Here is a 26,820-nt window from a genome sequence, read left to right as displayed (position 1 = left end):
CTTTCACTCTCCCCCTCCCCCTCCAACAAACCGAACCTATTTTCACACTCAACAGGTTTAGTCCTATCCTCCCTAACTGCCTCCGCTTTCCTTCCCTCGCAACCTGCCATCTCTGCCCATCCTGACTACTATCTTTCCCAGTCTGGCTCGCCTGCTCCTCTTCCCCACTCTGCTCTTCCCGACAGAGGGCCAAGCCACCCTGTCACCCTCAGAAGGTCCAACCTTCGGCCTAACACTGATCTCCTGCCTAATTTTTTCACTGCCTCCCAAGCCTCTTAACCTCCTCCTTCAACTCAAAGATGAGAACTTGTTCGCACTTTTCCCCTCACTTAGCTTTCTGATTTCCTCTTGTAATTCTCGGTGCTCAAGAGAAAGAACTAAATTCTCGCTCTTGAGCCTACACACCATACACTCAGAAAAGTCAACGACCTTCCTGTCATGCCCACACATCTCACACACAACAAACTCTCCCAATCCCATCTCAACACTCTCTTTCACGCACTCAATCACACTCTGATATACCTCAGTAGCTACCGCCATACTAACTTACAATCTGTTAACTCACAAACAAATAAAAATACTTGGTGACGGGGGGGGGGAACCGGTGGTGGGGGGGCCTAAGTGAGGTCAACTAATCCTCTTTCAAGGTCAACTTGACAGTTACAAGCCTAGTCTCCTCGCTCTACCAAAATACTTTTAACTCACAAACACTGATTCTAACCACTGTTTCACTCTAATCTAACACTTGCAGTACACACTTTCACTTCACTAACACTCAAAAGCACCACACACAGACACCAAGCACAAACACCACTCACTAACTATAAAAACCACAGCCAAAAATGGAGCGCACACACAACACGTCCACTCGCCACCGCAGCTACACAGAGTCTTGAGAACCTGATGTGTTGGAAAAAAGTGATTGCATATTTGGATTCATCACACCAATATTAACCAGAATTTGTAAAAAAAATCCCATACCAGAAAATTGTGTTTACCAGTGATATAATGTGAAAGTCTTCAAATGTCAGGTGAAATCCTTCACTTTATATTCAGAGCTTAAACTTGCTCATTTACTTTTTTTTTTTTTTTTTTTTTTTCCAATGTCTGCCAAAACTGGATGTATCTTATGAGCCATCAAATATGGTAATTCTTCCCCAGTTTTTGTTGGTACAAAGGGATGTGACCTGTTGCCTGAGAGGCCATACCTGACAGTAGGACTGCAATATTTTATGAGAATGTGTAGTTTGTCTGGGTAGTTTGTTCCAATATCTCTTAAGAGGGCAGTAGCTCATAAGATATTATAATCCTCATAACTACATTTTGTGTGTAAAAACTGGTGGCAGGAGTAACAGAAGCTCCGGGACAATACATGAGAGTCTTTAGCTAGAGCCAAGACAGAACACAATATCACTCAACAACACTCAATGTTGACATCATAACAAACAAAAAGTTAAACACTTCAGTTGTCGTTTGTTAATTTAGTCCAGGACATTTTTTCTGCTTGCCTGATGAAACATTGCTGCATAACATCTCTCCAGTAACCAGATGCAAAACATACAGTGACATATTCCTAATGTCTCTCCAGTAACTGAGTGGCTGACTAAATAACATTCAAACACCATGTTATTCTATTGCTCATAATGAACAAATTCTGCAATTGTAATTATAAATAAGCTTATTAATAGTAGTCTAACTGAACTTTCCCTCATACCTATTAGTATAATGCCACCTTAAGCTTAACTAAACCATTCCTGCTACTGGTGTGACAAACTGCCAAGTAGGGGAACACTCTTTGTATTAGATGCAAGGCAAACTACATCAGCTAAAGCTTCATCTCACCTGCTTGTCAAAGAGTGCCAGGTTGCTCTCAAAGTCAAACTCAGTGGTCAGCATGTCATCAATAGGGGTGCCAAATGTTGCCTCATTGCGTGCCCGCCGCTGCCGCTCCTTCTTGTTTGGTGTCCTGGTAGTGTCACCGCGGCGGGGAGAGCTGTAATCTATGGAAGGTAGCTGGCCCTGTCCCATCTGCTGCCATTCTCCAGCTCCATCCCTGGATATGCAAAAAGCAGTGAGAAAGGAGGGAGAGGAGAGAGGATGGGCATTTTTAAGTGGAAAGGAATTGTATTGAAATATTTTCTTTTTATCATAGTCCAAGAAAATAGTTCTTTAGTGCTCTGAATTTTAAATAATTCACACCAAAGGTTTTAAAAATGTGCATTGCTGATATATGGTTCAAGCCAGCCAGCACTAATTTATCTTATCTCTGATAATATCTAGATAGAATATTTCTTTTTCCCTTAAAAAAATAAGTAAATGAAAGAATAAGACACATGTCCGGTACCAACATTCTTCAGTAATCCAGTGTCTATCCATGTTGACATTTGCTGGCACATGCATGCATATGCACACATACACACCGCAGAGCCGTCGAGCAGAACGCACGCATTCTGAGCAGCTCGCTGAGATTACTTCAAAAGGAGTTGGACCACAGGCCTGACTGCTTCAAACCCTTCAAATTCTTGAGAGAATACGTTTTCCAGTGGGGTGGGTCATCCAGGCTATATACAGGGGAGAGGGGATGGAGTTGTTTTGGAAGTGGGTGGAGTTTTTTCCATAGGTTCTCCTATCTCCAAAGGAAATAAGTGTTAGACCACATATAGATATGAACGATGTCTTTCCTTACTGCTGTAACATCGACAGGGACTTCCTGTTTACGTTCCACGCACTCAGGCCACAAATTACAACATCCATTCATTGCCGACTTGGACACCTCCTTCCATGACTCGATGTTGTCGATCCCTTTTTAATGTTATAATCCTTCCAAAATTGTTTCATGGTCGGCTTGTCAGGGTGTCAATGCAGGCCAACAGCTGTTTCATGGTGCTTCGCTGGTAATAGGCCTTGAAAGTAGCGATGACTCCTTGGTCCATCGGCTGGATGAGGCAGTTGTGTTTGGGGCATAAACATGACCTCAATATTATCTGCCCAGTCATTCATGCTCTCTGGTGGCTGGGGCGTTGTCACACAGCAAGAGAAATCTGTTAGCAATGTTGTTTTGGGCAGCATATTCTTTTAGGAATTTGGAGAGGTATCCTGTCACGTAACTTTGCATGATAACAGTCGTCATCCACCCCTTTTGTTTGCCTTCCATAAGATAATTAATGAACAACGAGAGAGAGATGGAACCAAGTAGCGCTGCCAGGAGCACGACGGAACCAAAACACACGCCAATTGGGAACCAACGCATTATAAAAACCCCTATAGGTTTAAGAAAACTGACTGATGATAGTATGGATAAGGATTTTTCGGGTTTCCAGGTTGAACGTAGTAACATGAGCAGACTTGTTAATGTAGAAAGAGAATTAAGATACATGAAGGAGGTGATGACCAGTCTTATGGATAAACAAGACCTACTGCTTGCAGAAAACACAGCCCTGAAACTAAGAGTAACTGAATGTGAGAAAGTAAGTGAAATAAACCAAGAATTGAAAGACGAGATTCTAGAAATAAGGAAGCAAAATGACGTTCTTAAAATAACATTCAAAATTATGAAAGCTCTCTAAAGAACTTGCAGGATAAAGTGCAGCATGGGATTACAGACACGGTAGAAGGTGGTCTAGGTGATAACAAGTTGAAAGAATTAAGAAATTAATGGAAACAAGAGCAAGAAGAAGAAGTCAAATTTTCAGAAGTGGTAAGGAGGAGAACTCCAAAGTCGCTGCAATAGAGGTTATCAAGGAGAAGGAAGATTTAGTGCGAGATGCAGTAGACAAGAAAAAAAGCTTTGTGATTTATGGGATGAGAGAAAAGAAAAATCCAAATAAATTCACAAGAGAACGTGAAGAAAGAGAAATGGCCAAAACAGTCATCAAATGAGTACAAGACAGCACACAAGAATTTGAGCAGGAGGTAGAGAAAGTGATTAGACTGGGAAGGTACAATGAAGGAGGAAAGAGACCAATGAAGGTGAAAATGAGATCTCAAGTGACTGTAGAAGAAATTATGGCTAGAAAAGGGAAGCTGGTCGATGATGTCGATCACAAGGAAATATGGATAAAAAAAAATATTGTTACGAATGTGTGTGTATGTGCATTGTGAGTGTTAGCGTGCGGCGCGAGTGAGCATTCTGCAAGCGAGTGCGTGCAAGGCAAGACTGGGTGACGCACGTTCCCGGCACGCTCTGTCAATCTAGACATGCTGCCTGCTGCTGTGGTCTGTTATGCCTGCCCCTGGGGATGCCTGTGGAGTGCCTGACTGTGTGTGTGTGTGTGTGTGTGTGTGTATTTACCTAATTGTATTTACCTAATTGTAACATACGGGAAAAGAGCTATGCTCGTGTTGTCCCGTCTCCATATCTATTAATGTCCAGCTTTTTCTTAAAATCATGAATATTCCTTGCGTTGACCACTTCCACGTCTAAACTATTCCATGCTTCCACCCTTCTATGAGGGAAGCTATATTTTTTCACATCTCTCCTATAAGTGGCCATTTTAGTTTTTTCCCATGCCCTCTCGACATTCTTCCATTCCACATACACAGATCTTCCCTATCCATTTTTTCCATGCCAATCATCACTCTGTATATTGCTATCAGGTCTCCCCTTTCTCTTCTGTTTTCCAGGGTTGGAAGTTGCATTCTTTTCAGTCTGTCTTCATAAGTCAAATCTCTTAAGTCAGGCACCATTTTCGTTGCAGCCCTCTGTACTTTCTCTAGTTTCCTTATGTGTTTCTTTAAGTTCGAGCCCACTGTATTGTTGCATATTCAAGCCTCGGTCTTATCATTGCAGTAATTATTTTCTTCATCATTTCTTCATCTAGATATACTGAACGCCACTCTTATGTTCCTCAATAAGTTCAATACTTCTCAATTATTTTGTTTATATGTCTCTCTGGCGATAGGTCATTGGTAATTGTCACCCCAAGGTCTTTTCTTCATGACTGGTTTTATGTCTTCATTTCCTATCTTGTGTGTGTGTGTGTGTGTGTGTGTGTGTGTGTGTGTGTGTGTGTGTGTGTGTGTGTGTGTGTGTGTGTGTGTGTGTGTGTGTGTGTGTGTGTGTGTGTGTGTGTGTGTGTGTGTGTGTGTGTAGGCTGCCCTGTGATGTACTGTGAACTGAGGACTCAGCAAAGGACGTGAGTAAGCTGGCGTTTCTCTGTCCAGCGGTGCCCGCCACCCACCCCCCATTGTGTGCCTCGTGTTGATGTGCTCCTGAGTGCTCTGGACCCTGACAACGAAGCGGACGCAGCCAGTGAAAGCAGACAACCACAGGTGAGAAGGTAACAATATGAACATAGAGGAAAGGGAAAAGGAGAAAGTGCTAAGAAGTGAAGCTAAGGAAAAAAACGAGAAAAGGACAGAGATAGAGAAGAAGAATTTTTACTGGAGGGTTCTGGATACGAGACTAAAGAAGTGGTATCTAAGGAAAAAAGAGGTCGTGGAGGAGGCAATAAATTAAGAGTGACTTATACTAACATAGATGATTTGTTATCAAGTATATTGGAAGTAAGGGATTATTTGAAAGAGAAAAAGTCAGATGTAATGTGTATCATTGAAACAAAACAGAAGAATGAGATACATGTCAACTTTAAAGAGGAAGGATATAATACCTGGAGGAGGGACAGGAAGGATAAAGGGGGAGGAGGAGTGCTAATAATGGTTCGTGATAACATATGTGTGGAGGATGTGCAATATGGAGAGGACAAAGTGGAAGTATTGGGAGTAACAATCAGAACAGAAGATTTGAAGAAGAGAAAAATTATAGTCACTTATGTTCCACCAAAGACTAATACATGGGGATCAGAAGAGCATAAAGATATGCAGAGAGGCGATAAAGTATCTGGATAACATGATAAGAAGAGATAGAATACTCTTAGTTGGAGACTTTAACTGTAAAAAAAATAAACTGGAGAGAGATGGAAGCAATGGAAAATGCTGGGCAGTGGAGTGAGAAAGTGTTACAGTTGACTATGGTTAATACAATGGACCAGTGGGTGGAGGAGTCCACAAGGTACGGGGAGGAAGAACTATCATTGCTTGACTTAGTCTTCACAAAGAAACCAGAGTCCCCTCCAATCATACAATACCTTAGTCCAATGGGGAAAAGTGATCATATGACAGTAGAGATACAAATGCAGGAGGAAGACGAGATAAGTTACAGAGAGGACTATAAAGGAGAGAGATTAAAATATGCAAGAGCAGATTTTGAAAAATTAAGGAGTTATTTTGCTGATATTGAGTGGATTAATATCATGTGCAGGAAGACTGTACAAGAGAAATATGATATATTCTTAAAAAAAATACTATGAAGGAGTAAAAAAGTTTGTTCCTGTTTACAGAGTACAGAAAAAATACATACTTGGTACAATGCTAGATGCTTACAAGCAAAAAAGGCAAAGGATAAAGCGTGAACCAAACTTTTAAAGCAGGGAAATGACTATAATAGTTGGCAGTACAAAGATACTAGAAATTAAAATATTAGAGTAAGGAGAGAGGAAGAAAGAAAGTTTGAGAAAGATGTAGTGGATAAAAGCAAGGATGAACCCAAACTTTTCAACAAGTTTATAAATGGCAAAACAAAGAATAAGGAAACAATTGAAAAAATCATTAAAGAAGGAAAGACATACCAAACAGAGAAAGAAATGTGTGAAATAATGAATAAAAGCTTCAAAACGGTATTCACTGAAGATGATGATTTCACAGAACCTAATAGGACATTGAATTGCCAAGGATTTCAAGAGATTGCAGTGCACAAAGAGGATATTGGAAGATTACTGGACAGGTTGGAAGTCAGAAAAGCAATGGGGCCAGATGGTGTATCAGGCTGGGTGTTAAAAGAATGTAAAGAGCAAGTACTGGAGACAATTTGGGAAATAATTAAAAGTTCAATAAATTAAGGGAAAGTTCCACAAGAGTGGAAGAGAGCCAATGTAATACCAATATTTAAAGGAGGAAAGGCAACTGAATCACTAAACTACAGACCAGTGTCACTTACAAGTGTCGTAGAGAAGTTATGTGAAATAATTATCAAAGAAAAGTGGGTTAAATTTCTAAAAGAGGAGCAAGTCATATCGAACAGACAATTTGGGTTCAGGACAGGGCTGTAATGTGTATCAAACTTATTAAGCTTCTACTCGGGAGTTATTGCAGGACTTGAAAAGAGAGATCGATGGGTAGACACAGTATACCTGGACATTAAAAGGTTTTGATAAAGTCCCACACAAAAGACTTCTTTGGAAACTAAAGTACATAGGAGGACTGCGTGGAACCTTGCTCGAATGGACAAGAGATTATTTAAAGGATAGGGAAATGAGAACTGTGATCAGAGATACATACTCATCTTGGAGTAAAGTAACTAGCAGAGTGCCACAAGAGTCAGTGTTAGCCCCCGTTATGTTTCAAGTTTATGTAAATGACATTCACATTGGGGTAAACAGCTATATGAATTTATTTGCTAAAAGTTATCAAAACCAGAGAGGACTGTCTACTGTTACAGGAAAATTTAAACAAGATCTATGAATGGAGCAAGAAGCAGAAAATGGAGTTTAATGCCAAGAAATGTCACATAATGGAACTAGGAAAGAGTAAGAGAAGACCAGTATGGAACTATTTGATGGGAGAGGAGCAAATAAGGAAGACAAAAGAGGAAAAAGATCTTGGAGTGATCATACAAGAAAATCTGACCCCTGATAAACACATAAACAAGATATTTGGACTATCATATAAGATGTTGACTAATATAAGAGTGGCATTTCATTACATGGATAAAGATATGATGAAAAATATCATCACAAGCAGAAGATTGCTACAAAGATGGTGCCGGAATTAAAGGACCTCACATATGAAGAAACGACTGAAGGAAATGGGACTGCCAACCTTACAGGATAGAAGAGAATGTGGGGGGGACCTAATAACAATATATAAGATAGTAAATGATATTGAAAAGATAGACAAAGAAGACCTGGTGCTGTTGGCGGAAGATGGAAGGACAAGAGAACATGAAAAGAAGATCAGGATGAGGCAGTGTGTGAAAGATGTTGGAAAATACAGTTTTCCACACAGAATGGTGGAAAAGTGGAATGCATTGGATAAGGAAATTGTCGTAGCACATAGTGTGCATAACTTTAAAGAAAAATTAGATAAATGGAGATATGGAGACAGGACACTATGAGCCCTGCTCGAACCCTGCACAATACAACTAGGTAAATACACACAATGCAGTGTAGTGGTTAGTGCACCTAGCTCACAACTGAGAAAGCCTGGGTTCAAGTCACAGGAGCAGCAAGGCAAATGGGGAAGCCTAACATCTTAAGATGGGTTCACACATGTCAATATGTGACTAAAATTGCAAGTTGGCACAGTTTCCAACTGAATATTGGTGCCTAGCAACTGGAAAAACCAGTTGAAAAACAACACTTAGTAAATTTCACACACATGATCTTCCTGTCCTGAACTTTACAACACAACTTGATCAAGCAGTGGCTGAGGAGCGGCCACACATCTGAGCAATGGAAACATCTACCGTGTTCTGAGCCTTGGTACTGGCACACCGTAAGTCATGCATAACATTATACTGTTGGACCGCACAGCTGATGAGGAACCAAGGAGAGGGTAACTTTAAACCTCCCCATATTCTCTCTTCCCTCCCTAGTGTAGGGGGATGGAATAAAGAAACAGGAGGAGGGATAAGAAAGGTAAGGGAGGGACAACATAGGAGAAAAACAGTGGCATAGGATATGCCAGTAAGACTTCCCCCATTCTGGATAAAAGGTGGTGCATGGTGCAGCTCATTTATGTGATTGATGGGGACATGGATGGTGGGAGGAAGAATAAAACAAAGGAAAATATACTGAGTCTATAGCTAGACCCAGGAATATCATATCACTCAGCAGGAAATAAAACAGAAAGTAAATATGATGCCAAAGTAGGCATCATCATATGTGCTACTGGAGCGTCATGATGCCTATGTAGGCATAATCACATTGAAGGGGTTAACAATGGATGACCATAGCAATGAAAGAGGTAAGGAATACTTATACACATAAGATTAACCCCTTCCTGGCAGCAGGGCAGATCAGTGAACTACCAAATAAAAAATCATCTATATACCGACCTTCATCCATTTGTCTATATATAGTTTCTATGCAAATGGGTACTCCTGATTGACATCTATATACAGACTCTGCTGCAAAATTTAGCAAACAGTTGAATCTATAAATATACTCTGCTGCAAAACTGAGCAAGTGACATCTATATATAGACTGCCACAAAACTGAACAAACAATTGAATCTATATAGACTCTGCCACAAAACTGAACAAACAATTGAATCTCCATGTAAGTGTCATTTGTGTTTGATTGGTGATAATATATGTCAATATGCTTGTATGAATGTTTTAGTTACTCACATCCAGGACTTGAGACCTGCATGTAATTTACTTCCACTTTTCTTCATATTTTTTTCACATTCATACTTGTTTTGTACCTACTCGTTTCAAGGCAACATTGCTGGTGAGTGGTACAGTTCTTTCCTTTGACATGAAAGGCTAATAATAAAAAAAGTGTAAATAATGCAAAAATTTTCAGTATTAGCTTATGTGCATAGCAAATCCACCGTCAAACAAAGCACAAGCGGTGACCAACCTTGAGAGGCCATGTTGACCAGTGTTTGGGCATTTGAGATGAAAGATAATGATTTATTTTATGAATTTTGTTACTTGTAAGGTTTTGTCTATATATAGACAACGCTACAACTTAGTGCAGTAAAATAAGAACAAGCGTCTATATATAGATGATCCAACAAAAAGTTCCGATTTTGAGACGTTTATCTATAGATCGTCCGCTGGGAAGGAGTTAACTAAAACACATCTTATAAGACAATACTGAGGTAATCAAGACCCAATCTTCATACAATGTTGCTATATACTCACCTGGGGAATGGCTGATGCGATCCATGAGCAAGTGTTTCACCAACTGATGCTCTGGGCTTCCTTCTTATCTGTCCTCCTTCTTCCCCAGCACCAGCCCCACCCGCAACAGTTCCATGCCCTAGTGGTGGGACCTTAGCAGTTCTATGAGTACTTTGTTGTTGTGGTGGCAGTTTATAGTGATCTGGAGGGAAAGTCTGGGTTGTGTTGGACTGTGAACTGTACAACTGAGAAGCTGAAGTTGGTGTCTGTGATGGGGCTTCAGGTTGTGTGGGTATGGTGGTGGGCTTGGGTGTGGTATCAGCATTGCGGGAAAGTATCTTGAGGTCCCTCACATCACCGGCACTGAAAAATGTGACAGTGTTAAAGTCAGGTCACTAAGGTCAATGTGTGAACTCATTCTATACATTTGCATGGCTAACCATGGCAAAGATACATAAAGCATATCATCTAGATAATGATGATGATGATGATGATGATGATAATAATAATAATAATAATGATAATTATAATATATTATGAAATATTAGTAATAATAATAATACAAATAGTAGTAACAATAATATTAAAAAAACAAAATAAATAATAATAATAATAATAATAGTAATGATAATAACATTAATGCAGTGGTATCTCACGATAACAAATCTTGCAGTAAAGGATATCGCTTAGTAACAGACAGGTCCGACACTAGCCAAATTTTTTTTTACTGTTATGGCAATATTTTTTTTCCCCAGGAATCCATAGTTCCTGAGTGGCTGAGGGGATGAACAGACACACCGCATAGTGTCATAGTTAGCAAACTTGGCTCACAACCAGGAGGGCGCGGATTTGACTCCCGGGAAGTGGTGAAGCAACTGGGCAAGCCTCTTAATATGTTGCCCCTGTTCACCTAGTAGTAAATAGGTATGGGATTTAACTTGAGAGGCTATGACCTCGCTTTCCTGATCTGTGGAGTGTGTTGTGGTCTCTGAACTCACTCTGTAATGGAGAAGGCTGGCTGGGTGACCAGCAGACAACTGTGGTGAATTACATGACATGATAAACAAGCCAATAAAGGAATACTGGACACCACTGTAACTCATTTTGTTGGTCTACGATTTACAAAATTTGTAATAAGGTGGAATGTGGCAACTGCTTGCCTGTGGGGGTCATTGGATTGACACTAACAGTGATTTGTGGTCCTGGGCTGATTGGACCTGTGGCTAGCTGAAGGAGAGCATAGGAGTTCGCACAGTGAAAATATTCACTTTTTGTGATTATTTGTTCATATGGTCCATAACACCCTAAATTATCGTTCTGTGATGTTCATTTGCAAAGATTAAATGTCATTTCTCCCAGGAAGCCATTTCTAAATGCTCCACAATCTTGCGTCATCACCTGAGTCATGCAGAAAAAAAATTATGTATCATACGATTTTATCTAAATATTTTTCTCTCGATAAATTTCACCCTTTAGCATCCTAGCCATCAGCAGGAGGGTGGTGCAAGTTAGGCAGCCGTGATGTTGCCCCGCTCCTCCCACCACACACTGTGGCTGCCTCACACATGTTAGATGTCTAAACATTCGTTTCATGACTAGTTTACCATCACAACCAGCTTATTATCATTATACAATAAAAAATAAATGTTGACTACACTATTCCAAGAGATTATTTTGACACAGAGGTTAAAAGTTGAACCCAGACTAGTGATAATACCTTCACAGTGTCTCTGTCACTTCAACACACTAATCAAGACTCAGGAGATGTCTAGACCACTCGTAATGTAGCAGATTGACGTGACACTGCTGATGCCTCGCGACGCCCTGACTTATGAGTGAACAATATTTTCTAGAGAAGCGGGAATCTGAAGCATTATCATCCGATAATGGTCCAGGAGGTCACCATTGTAAACACAATCATGTGTAAAAATGTCATGTCAATGAGATTAATAGAAATATGAAAACAATGACCAAATTGAAAAAAAAAAACTTTAGGAGCGGATATCTCAAAAGTAGGTTTTTTACACTTAGATCCCCTTTTGTTAGGTATCGTCTTAAAGAAAAACTCAAATGCAATATTTTGTGGGGCCAGATTTTTGATAAGGTCAGTTGAAAACAAGATACAGACACAGAGACGATGACTTTTTTCAGAAACGTTTGATTTTTTCTTTTTCAAAAATAAAGCAAAAATTAGAAACACTGCATCCTGAATAGTTGCGTATATGTACACAGTTTCTATGGTGTTCTTTTAACAGTAATTAACTGAAACAAAGTCTGTGAAATAAAAAAATTAAAACAACGCACTGTTTGTTCTCTGCAACCATTCACCAAAACTTGATGAAATGGACAGAATAGCCTATTTTTACCCCCTCAAACAAAATACAGTAAAACCTCAGCTCATGACCATAATTCGTTCCTAAATCCTGTTCGTCACCCGATTTGTTCGTCCCCTGAATCAATTTTTCCCATTAGAATGTAATGAAATACCATTAATCCGTTCCGGACCCCCCAAAAAATCATACTTTTGTCCATAAAACCCATTCAAAATAGACCTTTAATGTATGCATGACATGAACGAAATAATTATAGAAAGCCTAAATTGTTTTACTTACCTAAATGCTATCGAAATAATAATAAAATGAATAAAAAAGAAAAGGTTATTAATTACTTGAGAGACTGGACATTGACGGCATGATGGAATGGAGGAGAGGAGGATGGGGAGGAAGACAGACAAGATCCGAGAAGACAGTCATGAGAGAGGACTTTGGATGTGCGCAGCGTGCCAGAGCTACACAACAACTGTGTAGCGTCACAAGTCAGTGCCGCTATGTGGGGCCCCGTTATAGTGAACATCGGACGGCGTGGGAAACATGGAAAGATTGCCAGTCTTCGTCTCTGCCTTGGAAGACCCTTGCCTGCTGGGGACTGACTTCCTCATGCATGTGGGAGCAAGTTTGAACTTCCAAGAAGGGAAGTTAAAGGCACGTGGCAAGGAAGTTCCTTTGATCTGCTTGGAGGATCCACCATGAACAGCTACTCAAAATACTCAGCCCAATGAACCATCTGCCCATCTGCGTCCAATATGAGGTGACCATCTGCTGTTTGCATAGCACTTGCCTGTGATGTTAACTTGGAGTGGAGTTTCTCCAGGGCTTGATAGGCAGGTCAGAGGTCATTAGCATTTAAATGACACTCTACATCCTCAGTGAGACCCCTGATATACCTCTCCTTGTCTCTCCTCAGGAGAGCTCTAGTCCTACATAACAAAGCCCTGTACTGGTCGGTGTTCCCAGCAAGTCTGGCAGCGTGACTCTCCTCAATACTGTCCAGCGTCTCTACCAAGGTGAAGCCACTCCATGAACTTGGGCGCTCCCCAACACATTCCTTGGCAGCCTCAAGAGTCTCACATGTGAAGGTATCCCATAGCTCTACTGCAGGGGCGGGCAACCTCCGGCCCGTGGGCCACATCCGGCCCGCGAAGGCTTAGCGTCCGGCCCGCCACCCTGCTAGGCTTTATTAATGCAATCCGCCCATGGACCTCCCACTAAAAGTAGAGAAGAAACTCTAATAAATTTTAAGTTTTTAAATGAATAAATTATACTATTGAATTACTTTACATTTCATTATTATTATTATTATTATGATTATTATTATTATTAGTAGTAGTAGTTGTAGTAGTAGTCGTGTGTGCATACGTTTTCTTTTATTACTATAGTATTCCATGCCTTTGTCTCATTTTTTATTGAATAGCAATCAGAGAAAACTAGACAAATCAGCTGTGTGTGTCTGGGTGTTGTTATTGGCGCAAGTCCACCGTAGTCTTCACGGCTATATTTTGATGTGAGTTTTGTTGTTTATTGGAGCACCTTACACTTATCAATAGAAATCTATGTTAACGAATAAATCAGAAGTACGTTGGTAGGGTATTGAATATCGAAATCTATTGTTGTGATGAATCACATTAGTAAATTCAAAAGCCACCGTCATGGTTGTTTACATTTATGTAGTGTTACGGCCCGCCCGTAACATGCATTACTACCATCACCTCCTCCGCTTGTTACCTCGTTCGCCACCTCTCCGCCTCCCCTTCCACGTCACCGTTTCATGAAGCCCCGCTACTGTCCCGAAGTTGGATTCACGCGGCCCTTTCGACTCAACCGAAAGTGTTGAGCCAGCTCTTGGCTTTCTGGATTGGCAGTTGAGATCCAAGCCTCAACCAGTGAACACAACGCCTCTTGGGTCTACCGTGGGATCAACCATCACCCAGCATTTCACCACTGCGACACCGCATAAGTATCACTTCCCTCGTCCGTGTTTTCCACATTGCCTCTATATAGGATTAGGATTATTGTTAGGTATTAAGTTGGGTTCTTTATTGTTGTATTTATTACTGTGTTATATGTATATGTGTATGTCATTTTCCTGTGTTTTATGTTATATATCTGTGTTTCATGTTTCTTGTTATATATGTGTCAATTTCATTATGGGTTATTAAAATAGCTTTTAAAGTGACCCCTTTGCATTTCCTCACCAGTTGAACCTGCAGTGTTTTTTTTATTGTTATTGTTCACCGGCTCTCCGATGCCAATCTTACCAGTTTAACCGGTGAACGTAACAATTGGCGACCGTGACAGGACCATTATAACCCATGTTCAGTGTTCCATTTTTCCAGTGACTTTTTTCTGTGATTGCTTGTGTTTCTGTGGTGTTGTGACTCTGATGTGTTTTTTTCTGTGACTTACTCTGTGTGTGGTTTAAATTTACCTTTGTGCGATCAAGTGGCTCCTTTTGGGTTAAACGTGCTTCGTGACTTTCATTGGTATCGCATAGCAGTGGTAGAGCAGGAAACCAGGTAGAAAGGCGTGTTCACCGATAGCACTTATCTCTATTTTTGCACATAGGCAGGTGTGTAATAAGTGTTATCCAAGTGTTGGGATCATCATATGTTCATGCGAACCCTCAATCCCCTCACTTCGCGGATCATTTTTCTCGCTAGTTAGAATCGGCCATTTTAACTAGTCTCTCAGACTAATCCGCCTCCTTATCAATAACAAGTCTCAGTACAATTCGCTCCTCACTCTCAAGTCTCGTAACTAGAGTAATCCGGATCCCTCTTAATGCCGTAACTCTCTAGTTTACCCCACATTAGTGATTGTACTCATAAGTGTTTGCTTAAGTATAATCTAGGTAATTTCCAAGGTTGCCTTTATTATCACTCTGCCAAGTTCCTCACTTAAGTAATTCGCTTATCATTTTTTTGTTGTGGTTTAACATCTATTTAATATGGCTTCCGCTCAGTTTAACGTTGAAGATTTTTGTGCCGACCCTTCTCTGGAACAACTTAAAGATGCTAATATAAAGAAGGACCAATGGAAGACCATCGCTAAACATTTTGATGTTCCCATCACGTCTCAGATGACTAAAGAGGACATTAAGAATGTAGTTGTTGAACATCTAGTGCAAGAAGGTCAGTTGCTAGGAAATGCCATAGAAGAGTTAACTCCCATGTCAGCCTCTACAAGGACTATAATACACAGTCCCCAGGAAGAACAGGATAAGAGTAGGATAAGTCAATGGGAAATTGAGAAGCTTAAACTAGAATACCGGATGCATGAAAAACAAATGCAACTACAGGCAGAAAAAGAAGCGAAAGAAATGCAATTACAGGCAGAAAAAGAAGCAAAAGAAATGCAACTACAGGCAGAAAAGGAAGAGAGAGAATTACGGGAAAGACAAATGCAACTACAGGCAGAAAAAGAAGATAAAGATAAAGAGAGAGAGAATTTCAGTTACAACTTAAAAGGCAGGAGAAAGAGTTAGAAATTCAGGAGTTAGCCCTACGAAATGACGCTAAGTTTAGAGGGGAAGAAATAGATATAAAGAAACAGTTAGCAAGCTTTAATCCTGCTATAGCTGCTCCGCTAGTTCCCCCTTTTGATGAATCTGATGTTGACGGGTCATTTCGCGCTTTTGAGAGCATTGCTAATAGGAATAAATGGCCCAAGGATCAGTGGGTGTCTCTCCTTGTCCCTAAGCTAGTAGGAAAAGCTTATAGGGTATACAACGGCCTTAGTGATGAGGTAGAATATGAAGAGATCAAAGGTAACATTCTAGACGCCTACTCTATCACTTCTGATGGATACAGACAGCAGTTTCGAAAGCATGTGAAACCAGAGTCTCACACCTATGTTGAATTCGCTAGTGAGAAACTAAGACAATTTAAGAAATGGTTAGCCGCCCTTAACATTACCACCTTTTCGGAGTTGCTCAATCTAATGGTCCTGGAAGAATGGAAGAACAAGTTACCCTTTAATATTCTGAGGCATGTGGAAGAACGGGAGAGAGTGATCTTATGTCTGCCGCTAAAGTGGCTGATGCGTTTGCTTTGTTGATGGGATCCCTGGGTAGTAGAGGTCGTGGTTCACTGTCTAATGTTAGGTCCTCCTTTGGGGAAGGTTTTGGGGCGCGGTGGTAAGCCAACCGGATTCTCGCCAAATGCATATAATTCCCCCTGGTGTACATACTGTAAGAAGCCAGGACACACGATCCAGAAATGTAGACACCCAAATTGCAAGGGTTCTCAACGTCAATTTTCTTTTGTGTCCCCTAGACCTAACACATTTGAGAACAAGAAACCAGTGGCCCTAGCTAACCCTGTCAACTCTCCTCTAGAACTTTATGACTCGTACATGTATCAAGGTAAAGTGTCCCTGACTGATGGTAAAGACAAGGCAATAAATATCAAGGTTCTGCGTGATACAGGTGCTGCCCAATCCATCTTAAGGTGGAAATTCGTTAATTTGGTCAAAAAAATTGAAAAATTGGAAACTTGGTACTTGGGTTCGTCTCTGGAGAGGGAAGCCATGGCCGAAGTTGCCAGGCACATAACGCACTGTTTACCTGGTAATGGCGGGTTTAAAGGGCCGGCCCTTTCAATACCCAAGCGTGCATACGCCCCTTTTTCTTCTAGTCTTTGTTTTGATTGTATTTATTTATTTTTTTGAGCTGTTTTATTTATTTTTGCGTGATGTACAATAGTTTAGTATCAGGTAGTGAGGGTGAGGAAGACGCTACTCCCTCAGTACCAATCGATACAGCCTTAGGGAGTGCGCGTGCGTGCAGCCTACCTGTTGATCGTATTTTACACGTGTTGGGTTCCCAAATTGTGACAATGCCACGTGTAAGGCCATGATGTAACATGGTCTGAAACTATCTAAACAGCCACTACCAGCCTCCAAGCAGTTGTCAAGGGATTATGTAAGTACATATCTGAGTTTGGTACATATTGGAGTGAGTTATTTATTTTTTTTTTATACCATGTGGGCTTTTCACGGGAATTTATGGGCTAAAGGGATACTTTTAGGGTACCTCCTATCTTAAAGCCCACCTGCAAGGAAACCGTTGCCCCGAGTGAGGAAGCGAGTTATGTGGGGGTTTTGAAGATGTTCACAGAAAAATGCGTTTTTCTCGACTTTCAGTTTTTCAGCATATACTGTTGAATAACTTTTTCAGTAATTGGTCAATTTCAAAATTTTTGCAGCAAAATGATCAACAACCTCATCTTAACAAATGCTAGCATGATAATGCATGAACTCACTCAAATAAATTTACAACAGGCTTATAAACTCAAATTTTGATGAAAAAAAGGTAACAATTTGGCGTGTAATGAAATTGTTATAACATAGGTTATGTGTATGCCGATGCTAACATTTATTTGTTGTTATGTATATTATATGTGGTTAAGAGGAAATTGCCACACTGTTATTAGTTTTGATTTTATAATGGTATTTTGAATTATTTTCTTATCGCCGAAAAAATATTTATTGCAAAAAAACTACGCCACATTTGTGTACCAAATTAACACTGAAGACGTACACCATAAACGTACACCTTGTGTATAAATATTATTGAATTCGGTGAAAAAATAGCAATGGGAGAGCCAAAAAACCGATATTGATATCGAGTCATCGAATTACCACCTTAAGGGAAGATGTCATCCCTAACATCAAACAGGCTTTCACTGGGGAGAAGGTGATCCTTACAGGTTTCGAATCACAGCTCTCCTATCCTTTGGCTAATATTAGCTTACAGTGCCCGTTCATTTCAGGAGAGGTTGAGGTAGCCATTAAACCTGGTGAACTGCCAGTACCGGGGGTACATCTTGTACTGGGTAATGATCTTGTGGGTAACTTGGCTGTTCCAAACTTAATTGTTCTTGATTCTCCCTTAACAGAAAGTCCCACTAAGACCCTGGACGAAACATCACCTCACTTCTTCCCAGTGTGTGCAGTCACCAGGTCTCAGTCCAAGTCCCTTGCCCTTTCATCACCTCCTCCACCAATGATTGCCTCTACTGACAACTTGTACAATAACATCATTTCAAAGGAGAATTTGATTAATGCTCAGGAACAGGATCTCACTTTGGCTAAGATCAGACATGTGGCCAGTGAGACAAAGGATATGTCTAAATTGCCTTGTTTTTATTATCAGGAAGGAGTCCTGATGCGTGCCTACAGACCACCTGAACTGAAACAACTAGACACCTGGTCAGAAACACATCAAGTTGTCATCCCTTGTCTGTAAGACCAGCCATTATAGAACTAGCTCATGATGGATTGTCAGGTCATCTAGGCATCCAAAAAACCTACAAGAAGGCTCTTCAACATTTTTTTGGCCAGGAATGAAAAGGATGTGTCACACTATGTAAAAACATGTCATATATGTCAAATTGTGGGTAAGCCTAACAAACGCCTTGTGCCAGCTCCTCTGACGCCTATTCCAGTTCAGACGGAGCCCTTCGAAAAGATCATTCTAGACTGCGTAGGGCCCTTACCCAAAACCAAACGAGGGAATCAGTATTTGTTAACCCTCATGGATCCCACTACCAGGTACCCTGAAGCATTCCCTCTTAAGAACATCACATCAAAGACCATTGTAAAACATCTAATACATTTTTCACCTCGGTAGGAATTCCAAAACAAATTCAGTCTGACAAGGGTAGCAATTTCACTAGCCATTTTTTCCAACAGATAGTGAATGAGCTAAACATCGACCATGTTACCTCCTCGGCTTACCACCCCAATCCCAAGGCTGTCTGGAGCGGTTTCACCAAACATTAAAATCCATGATGAAGAAGTATTGCTTGGAGCATCAAGGAGACTGGGATGAAAGTATTTCTTTCCTTCTCTTCGCTTTAAGAGAATCTCCTCAAGATTCTTTAGGTTACTCCCTTTGAATTACTCTATGGTAGACAGATCAGGGGGCCTCTCAAAATATTAAAGGATCAATGGTTTACTCAAAATACTCCTTCAAGCCCCAGTGTGTCTGATTACATCAGTAACCTTAAGAATAAAATCAGTGAAGTCAGATCTTTTGCTAAATCAAACTTCCTCAAATCTCAAACTAAAATGCAACAGAATTCTCTTCCCAAATCTGTCATGAGAAGTTTCAAACCAGGAGACAAGGTTTTACTTTTTCTCCCCACTCCAGGCAATGCTCTTCACGGTAAGTTCATGGGACCTTATGTTGTGGCTCAAAAACTAAGCCAATTAAATTATGTGGTCCACACTCCTGACCGTCGTAAGGATTCCCAACTAGTTCATATTAATCTAATGAAACCTTACCACTCCAGAGAACCAGAGGACGACTTGTCTCGCTGTACCTGTATGTCTGGTAGGGAAGGAGTCTGGTCCTGTGCCCCCCGAGGAAGAGTCCGACATCGAATTCCTCTTCTTGTCACCTAAAGGACGCCCCTCAAACAGCCAAATCATGTCCAACCTTGATGAGGTGTTTCTTTCCTTAACACCTTCACAACAGTCTGATCTTAAAAAGTTATTGCTAGACTTTTCTGAAATCACAGGTGACCTTCCAGGAGTTTGTAATACTATCCAACATGACATAACATTAATATCTAATGACATCAAACCTATAAGACAACCAGCCTATCGCATTTCACCCATTAAAAGAGACTTGATGAAAAAAGAGGTAGACTATCTGCTTTGTCATCACCTTGCAGAACCTAGTATATCTCCCTGGAATTCTCCCTGCCTGTTAACATCTAAGCCAGATGGTAGTAGTCGATTTTGCACCGACTACAGGAAATTAAATAAAGTGACGGTGCCAGACTCCTACCCATTGCCCTTGATAGAGGACCTTATAGATAGTATAGGAGTAGCCAAATTTGTAACCACTATAGACTTGCTTAAAGGTTACTACCAGATTCCCCTCTCGGACGAGGCCCAAATAATATCCGCCTTCATCACCCCCTTCGGACTATACCAATACACAGTGATGCCCTTTGGCTTGTCTAATGCTCCCGCCACCTTCCAGAGGGCTATAAATTACATCACTCAGGACTTGGAGGGAACATCTGCATATCTGGACGACCTGGTGGTGACTGCAGACGACTGGGCGACACATCTGACCCGTCTTCGGAGGCTGATGGGTCGGTTGCAGGAAGCCGGGCTTACAATCAACCTGGCCAAGTCCACTTTCGGGAAGTCTACGGTGGTCTACCTGGGACATGTGGTGGGGAACGGCAAGGTTCACCCCAAGAGAGCTAATGTGGAGGCCATCCTTGGCTTCCCTGTTCCTACCACCAGGAAAGCTCTCATGAGGTTCTTGGGGATGGCTGGGTTTTACAGACGCTTCTGTAAGAACTTCTCCACCCTGGCCGCCCCCCTGACGGACCTTCTCAGCACTTCCGTCCCCTTCCACTGAACCCCGACCTGTGACCAAGCCTTCCAACACCTCAAGGCGTTTCTCTCCTCGGAACCAGTGGTCTGGACGCCGGATCACTCCCGACCCTTCCATCTACAAGTGGACGCGAGTGGAGTTGGAGTGGGTGCTGTCCTACTACAACCGGACCCCACAAGCGGCATCCTCCATCCCATCGCCTATCACTCCGCGAAACTGAAACACCATCAACTCAACTACTCCACCATCGAGAAGGAGGCTCTGGCACTCGTGCTGGCGCTCCAACGTTTTGAGTGCTATCTTCATCCTGGTCCTCACATCACGAAGGTGTTTACTGACCACAATCCTCTGGCCTTCCTGTACGCCATGAGGAACCGAAACCAACGCATTCTTAGGTGGGCCTTGTTAACTCAACCTTTCAACCTGGAAGTCCACCATATCAAGGTGGTGGACAACATCATCGCCGACGCCTTATCAAGATCTCCCGTCTCACCTCCTTCATGAGCCCATTACGGAGGTCTTAGGGGGGAGGAAATGTTACGGCCCGCCCGTAACATGCATTACTACCATCACCTCCTCCGCTTGTTACCTCGTTCGCCACCTCTCCGCCTCCCCTTCCACGTCACCGTCTCGTGAACCTTCCACGCCACCGTTTCATGAACCCTCCACGTCACCGTTTCATGAAGCCCGCTACTGTCCCGAAGTTGGATTCACGCGGCCCTTTCGACTCAACCGAAAGTGTTGAGCCAGCTCTTGGCTTTCTGGATTGGCAGTTGAGATCCAAGCCTCAACCAGTGAACACAACGCCTCTTGGGTCTACCGTGGGATCAACCATCACCCAGCATTTCACCACTGCGACACCGCATAAGTATCACTTCTCCTCGTCCGTGTTTTCCACATTGCCTCTATATAGGATTAGGATTATTGTTAGGTATTAAGTTAGGTTCTTTATTGTTGTATTTATTACTGTGTTATATGTATATGTGTATGTCATTTTCCTGTGTTTTATGTTATATATCTGTGTTTCATGTTTCTTGTTATATATGTGTCAATTTCATTATGGGTTATTAAAATAGCTTTTTAAAGTGACCCCCTTTTGCATTTCCTCACCAGTTGAACCTGCAGTGTTTTTTTTTTATTGTTATTGTTCATCGGCTCTCCGATGCCAATCTTACCAGTTTAACCGGTGAACGTAACAGTAGAGTGGAAAATATCATAGTCTTTCGGTGTTTTGTGGTGTTCATTGCTCAGCAGTTCGTTGCGTGTTGATGAAACAAAGGCATGGTAGTGTATTTGGCCTTTTTGGCTCATTTTTTTGTAACGTGAAATGATTTTTTTGTCTAGGCATAATTTTCTTCCTTTTTAGTTCATCATGTCTGCGACCCAGCGTGTAAGAAGAGGAAAGTGGACCTCGAGCGTCGGATCTTCAACCCTGAGTGGGAGAAGTACTTCTTCATCGAGCGCTTTGGACAGGCCCAGTGCCTCATATGCTTGAAGACTTTGGCTGTCCTAAAAGAGTACAACGTGCGCCGCCACTGGGAGACAGAGCACCGCTCATCAAACTTCGCGTCGATGTCTGTCACCGAAAGGAAGGACGCCATCGTTAGACTATCAGGCAACTTGGAGAAACAAACTTCGCTCTTCTGCAAGCAGAATGTTGAGGCTGAAAAGGTGACCCGCGCCAGTTATGAAGTCTCCCGCATCCTTGCTTGCCGAATGAAGCCATTCGCGGATGGGGACTTCATCAAGGAATGCCTCCTCGCTGTAGTGGACTCCGTCTGTCCAGAGCAGCGTTCCGCCTTTGAGAAAGTGAGCCTTTCGTCCCGCACCGTTCGTCGCCGCATCGAGGATATGTCGGACGTGCACGACTCACTCAAAACACGCAGCTCAAATTTCGTCGCCTTTTCCCTCGCTCTGGATGAGAGCACCGACACAAAGGATACGGCCCAGCTGTCTGTTTTCATCCGCAGCGTCACCGCTGACCTTCAAGTGTGTGAGGAATTCCTCCAGCTTGTCCCGCTGCGCGACACCACCACTGGGCAAGACATCTGCGACGCCGTGCTTCTGTGTGTTGATCAGCACTCCTGGACCTCTCCGTCTTGTGTGTGTGACGACCGACGGTGCCCGCAATGGTTGGTGAGAAGAAGGCGCCGCCGCTGCTAGTGCGTCACTGTGAAGCCGCCGGTACACTCAGCCCATTAACAAGATGCACTGCATCATCCACCAAGAGTCCCTGTGCGCTAAGTCTGCCAACCTCATTGGTGTCATGTCTATCGTGGTGAAGGTCGTCAACTCCATCCTCTCCCGCAGCCTTAACCATCGTCAGTTCCAGGCACTGATGGATGAGGTGAACGTGCACTACAACGACCTGCTCTACTTCTGTGAGGTACGCTGGCTGAGTCGAGGGGCCATGCTGTCTCGGGTGTGCGACCTTCAGCAGGAGATTGCCACCTTTCACGTCAGAAGAACCTTCCCACGCTGATCAGTTCTCTGATCCGCGGTGGCTTCTCGCCTGGCCCTGCTCACGGACATCACGGCGCACCTGAACACCCTCAACGTGAAGCTGCAAGGCAAAGACATTCTCGTGACAGACATGTATGCGCACATCACTGCCTTCGAGGTTAAACTGCGCTTGTGGGAGGCTGAATTGGCTTCTGGTCAGTTTGTGCATTTTCCTCGCCTTGCTGCATGTGCCCCTGACGATGTGGACCTGGGCACTTGCGTTAGTGTCGTCAACTCTCTACGTGAGGAATTTGCTTCCCGTTTTGCAGGAGTCAGGGTGCTGGCTGCAGACTTCAAGCTTTTCACTGCTCCCTTTGACTTCCCCATGGAAGATGCCCCTGCCTCCCTGCAGATGGAATTGGTGGAGCTGCAGTGCAACGATGAAATGAAGGCGAAATTCCGCATCTCTTCTCTGTTGTCCTTTTTCCGCAACATCGTTCTCCCTTCTAACAATTTTCAAAAATACATTGCGCATGTCCAACGCATTGTGGCCATGTTCGGCAGCACCTACTGCTGTGAACAGCTCTTCTCAAAAATGAGGTACACGAAGTCTCACCTTCGCTCCCAACTCTCGGACCGCCACCTCAATGACATTCTTCTGTTGTCTACCTCAACCATTAAGCCAGACATGGAAATGCTTCTTCATGGCAAACAGCACCAACAGTCTCATTGATTTGTAGAGTGTTCAATGCAATTTTTGTACAATTTTTTTCACGCAATCAATGTATTATACAAAATATAGTATTTCTGAGATTTCGTTTTTCACTCCGGCCCGCGACTTCCTTCCAAGAGTCTCATCTGGCACTCACTCTAAAAAGGTTGCCTGCCCCTGCTCTACTGGGTCCTCAAGGGTGTCAAGTACTCCAAACTGATTGGAGACTGTCACTGCATACTCCTGGGCACATGTCAAGTCCTTCAGTTTCTCAAGATGAAACACACATGGTCACATCTTGGTAGCTTTCTGGACTTGACATGCAGCTTGAGTGTAGCAACAAGAACCCTGTGATCAGTCACAAAGAATTCAGAATTCTGAAAAACCCTGCAGTTCTGAAGGATCCTCTGAGTACTAACAAGTATATGGTGAATCTCCTTCAGTACCCTTCCAGCACTGCTATACAAAGTCCAGCGGTGCAGCGCTGGTCTCTGATACCAAGAACCTGCAATTCTCAACCTTCTGGATCTTGCAAGATTCAGAAGGAAAGAGCTGTTGGCATTCCTGGTACCAGAGCCAAAGGGGACCAACACATAACTCATAGCTGGCTCTCTCAGTGCCAGTGACAGCGTCAAAGTCGCCCAAGACAATAAGTGCATCATGACAGGGACACTGGTCCAGTACAGAGTCGAGTTTGGCACAGAACGTCTCTTTCTCTTCAGTTTCACACATCTTGGTTGGAGCGTATACTGCAACAACAGACATGAAGCCTAAACTGTGCTTCAGTCTATGTCACATTATACACTCATCAACCGGAATAACCTCTACAATGGACGGCTGCAGTCTGTTGGAGATGTCTATGGCTATCCCCTTGATATGGTGACCATTGCTTATGCCAGACCAATAGTAAGTAAAACCCTTGCTACTGGTTTTGCCAATGTCTTAGAGAGTCCCACCATATCCATCTTCACCCTGCTGAGCTCATCCGATAGATGAGTCAGCCATTGATCCTCCGAGAGGCTCAGGACATTTCAGGAGTCTACACATAGAACCCTCTGAAGGCTTACCCCAGGAATGGTCAAACAGGCAGATACCACGTCAGCAGCCCCACCAGCACCCCTAAAGTTAAAAATAGGGCAAGGGGATTCTCCCGTCTCTTTCAAGACACAGGGATCTTGCGAGCTTTCCCCTGTATGTGTCATACGGGTAGCCAAGCCCTTCTGGTGCCTTGGCACCAGAGAGGTTTGCACAGTCAGACCCCTCAGCGGAACCAGATCGGGATCGTGGCAAGAGCCTCGACCCCGACCTATTCCTTAACTCAGATAGTGGCTGTGGACTTTTTTACAGGGAGGGGTTGCATGCCCCATCCCAACCAGCTAGGTCAGCCTCAAGCAGGGACACTGGTATCCCTGAGAGTATAACCCCTGGCTGCCCAAGAAAGGACAGAAAGGGAGGCAAAGACAGCAGAAACAGAAGGGGACTGAGCTATGGGATATAGAGGACACTCACTCCTCACTTGGATAGAATCCACCCACCACCAAATCACTCTCAGTAACAGACAATTTGCAATAACAGACAGCCTCTCACCCACAAAGTGTCCCTTATTGCGAGGCTACATTATGATGATGATGATGATGATGATGATAATAATATAATAATAATAATAATAATAATAATAATAATAATAATAATAATAATAATAATAATAATAGCAATAATACAGATTGGCCTTCAGCTTAGTGGATTTTTCATTTAATGGACATTGTTGTCTGCACAACAATCTGAACAAACAGAAAAAACGTTCAGTAATTGAAAATCAATTGGAGAGCGGAGAGATATCTGATGCGGTGGAGAGTGGACGTGTTGTGTGTGCGCTCCGTTTTTGGCTGTGGTTTTTATAGTTAGCGAGTGGTGTTTGTGCTTGGTGTCTGTGTGTGGTGCTTTTGAGTGTTAATGAAGTGAAAGTGTGTACTGCAAGTGTTAGATTAGAGTGAAATAATGGTTAAAATCAGTGTTTGTGAGTTAAAAGTATTTTGGTAGAGCGAGGAGACTAGGCTTGTAACCGTCAAGTTGACCTTGAAAGAGGATTAGTTGACCTCACTTAGGCCCCCCCACCCCGCCGTCACCAAGTATTATTATTTGTTTGTGAGTTAACAGATTGTAAATTAGTATGGCGGTAGCTACTGAGGTATATCAGAGTGTGATTGAGTGCGTGAAAGAGAGTGTTGAGATGGGATTGGGAGAGTTTGTTGTGTGTGAGATGTGTGGGCATGACAGGAAGGTCGTTGACTTTTCTGAGTGTATGGTGTGTAGGTTCAAGAGCAAGAATTTAGTTCTTTCTCTTGAGCACCGAGAATTACGAGAGGAAATGAGAAAGCTAAGTGAGGGGAAAACTGCGAACGAAGTTCTCATCTTTGAGTTGAAGGAGGAGGTAAAGAGGCTTCGGGAGACAGTGGAAAAATTAGGCAGGAGATCAGTGTTAGGCCGAAGGTTGGACCTTCTGAAGGCGACAGGGTGGCTTGGCCCTCTGTCGGGAAGAGCAGAGTGGGGAAGATGGAGCAGGCGAGCCAGACTGGGAAAGATAGTAGTCAGGATGGGCAGAGATGGCAGGTTGCGAGGGGAAGGAAAGCGGAGGCAGTTAGGGAGGATAGGACTAAACCTGTTGAGTGTGAAAATAGGTTCGGTTTGTTGGAGGGGGAGGGGGAGAGTGAGAGTGAGAGTGAGAGTGGAGTGAATGAAGTGGTTGTGGTGAGTGAAAGGAGAAAGAAGGGGGTAGAGGAGAGGAGGAGGAGGGTTGTGCCTATCACACCTCAGGTGTGTGTGGTGGGTGACTCTCAGGTTAGGTATTTAAATAGCACTCTCTGTGGGAAAGACAGGGATAGGAGGACAAACGTGTGTATGCCTGGTGCAGGTGTGAAGGCAGTGAGTGAGGAGGTGCAGAAGAGGGTTGGGGGATGGAGAGGAGGTGTAGTAGTTTTGCACGTAGGTGGGAACGATGTCAGAGCAGGTGGGTCGGAGGAGTTAGTGGCAAATTTCGGGAAATGTTAGGCAAGATAAGGGAGAG

General features: G+C 42.8%; 1 protein-coding gene across 2 annotated transcripts in view; it reads right to left on the bottom strand.

Annotated features, from left to right (window-relative positions):
- LOC123502589 (enhancer of mRNA-decapping protein 3-like) overlaps positions 1 to 26,820 on the bottom strand; it is a 75,380-nt gene that overhangs the window by 25,934 nt on the left and 22,626 nt on the right. For both annotated transcript variants that reach the window (XM_045251743.1, XM_045251742.1), the window contains exons 3-4: positions 9,929 to 10,270; positions 1,843 to 2,053 (exon numbers count right to left, since the gene is read on the bottom strand). In XM_045251743.1, coding sequence (XP_045107678.1) covers positions 1,843 to 2,053; positions 9,929 to 10,270 — 553 coding nt within the window. The remainder of the gene's footprint in view (positions 1 to 1,842; positions 2,054 to 9,928; positions 10,271 to 26,820) is intronic.

The sequence above is a fragment of the Portunus trituberculatus genome, chromosome 12, assembly GCF_017591435.1.
Source record: "Portunus trituberculatus isolate SZX2019 chromosome 12, ASM1759143v1, whole genome shotgun sequence".
NCBI lineage: Eukaryota > Metazoa > Arthropoda > Malacostraca > Decapoda > Portunidae > Portunus > Portunus trituberculatus.
The sequence above is the reverse complement of the archived record's forward strand: the minus strand, read 5'-3'. Positions and strand labels throughout refer to the sequence as shown.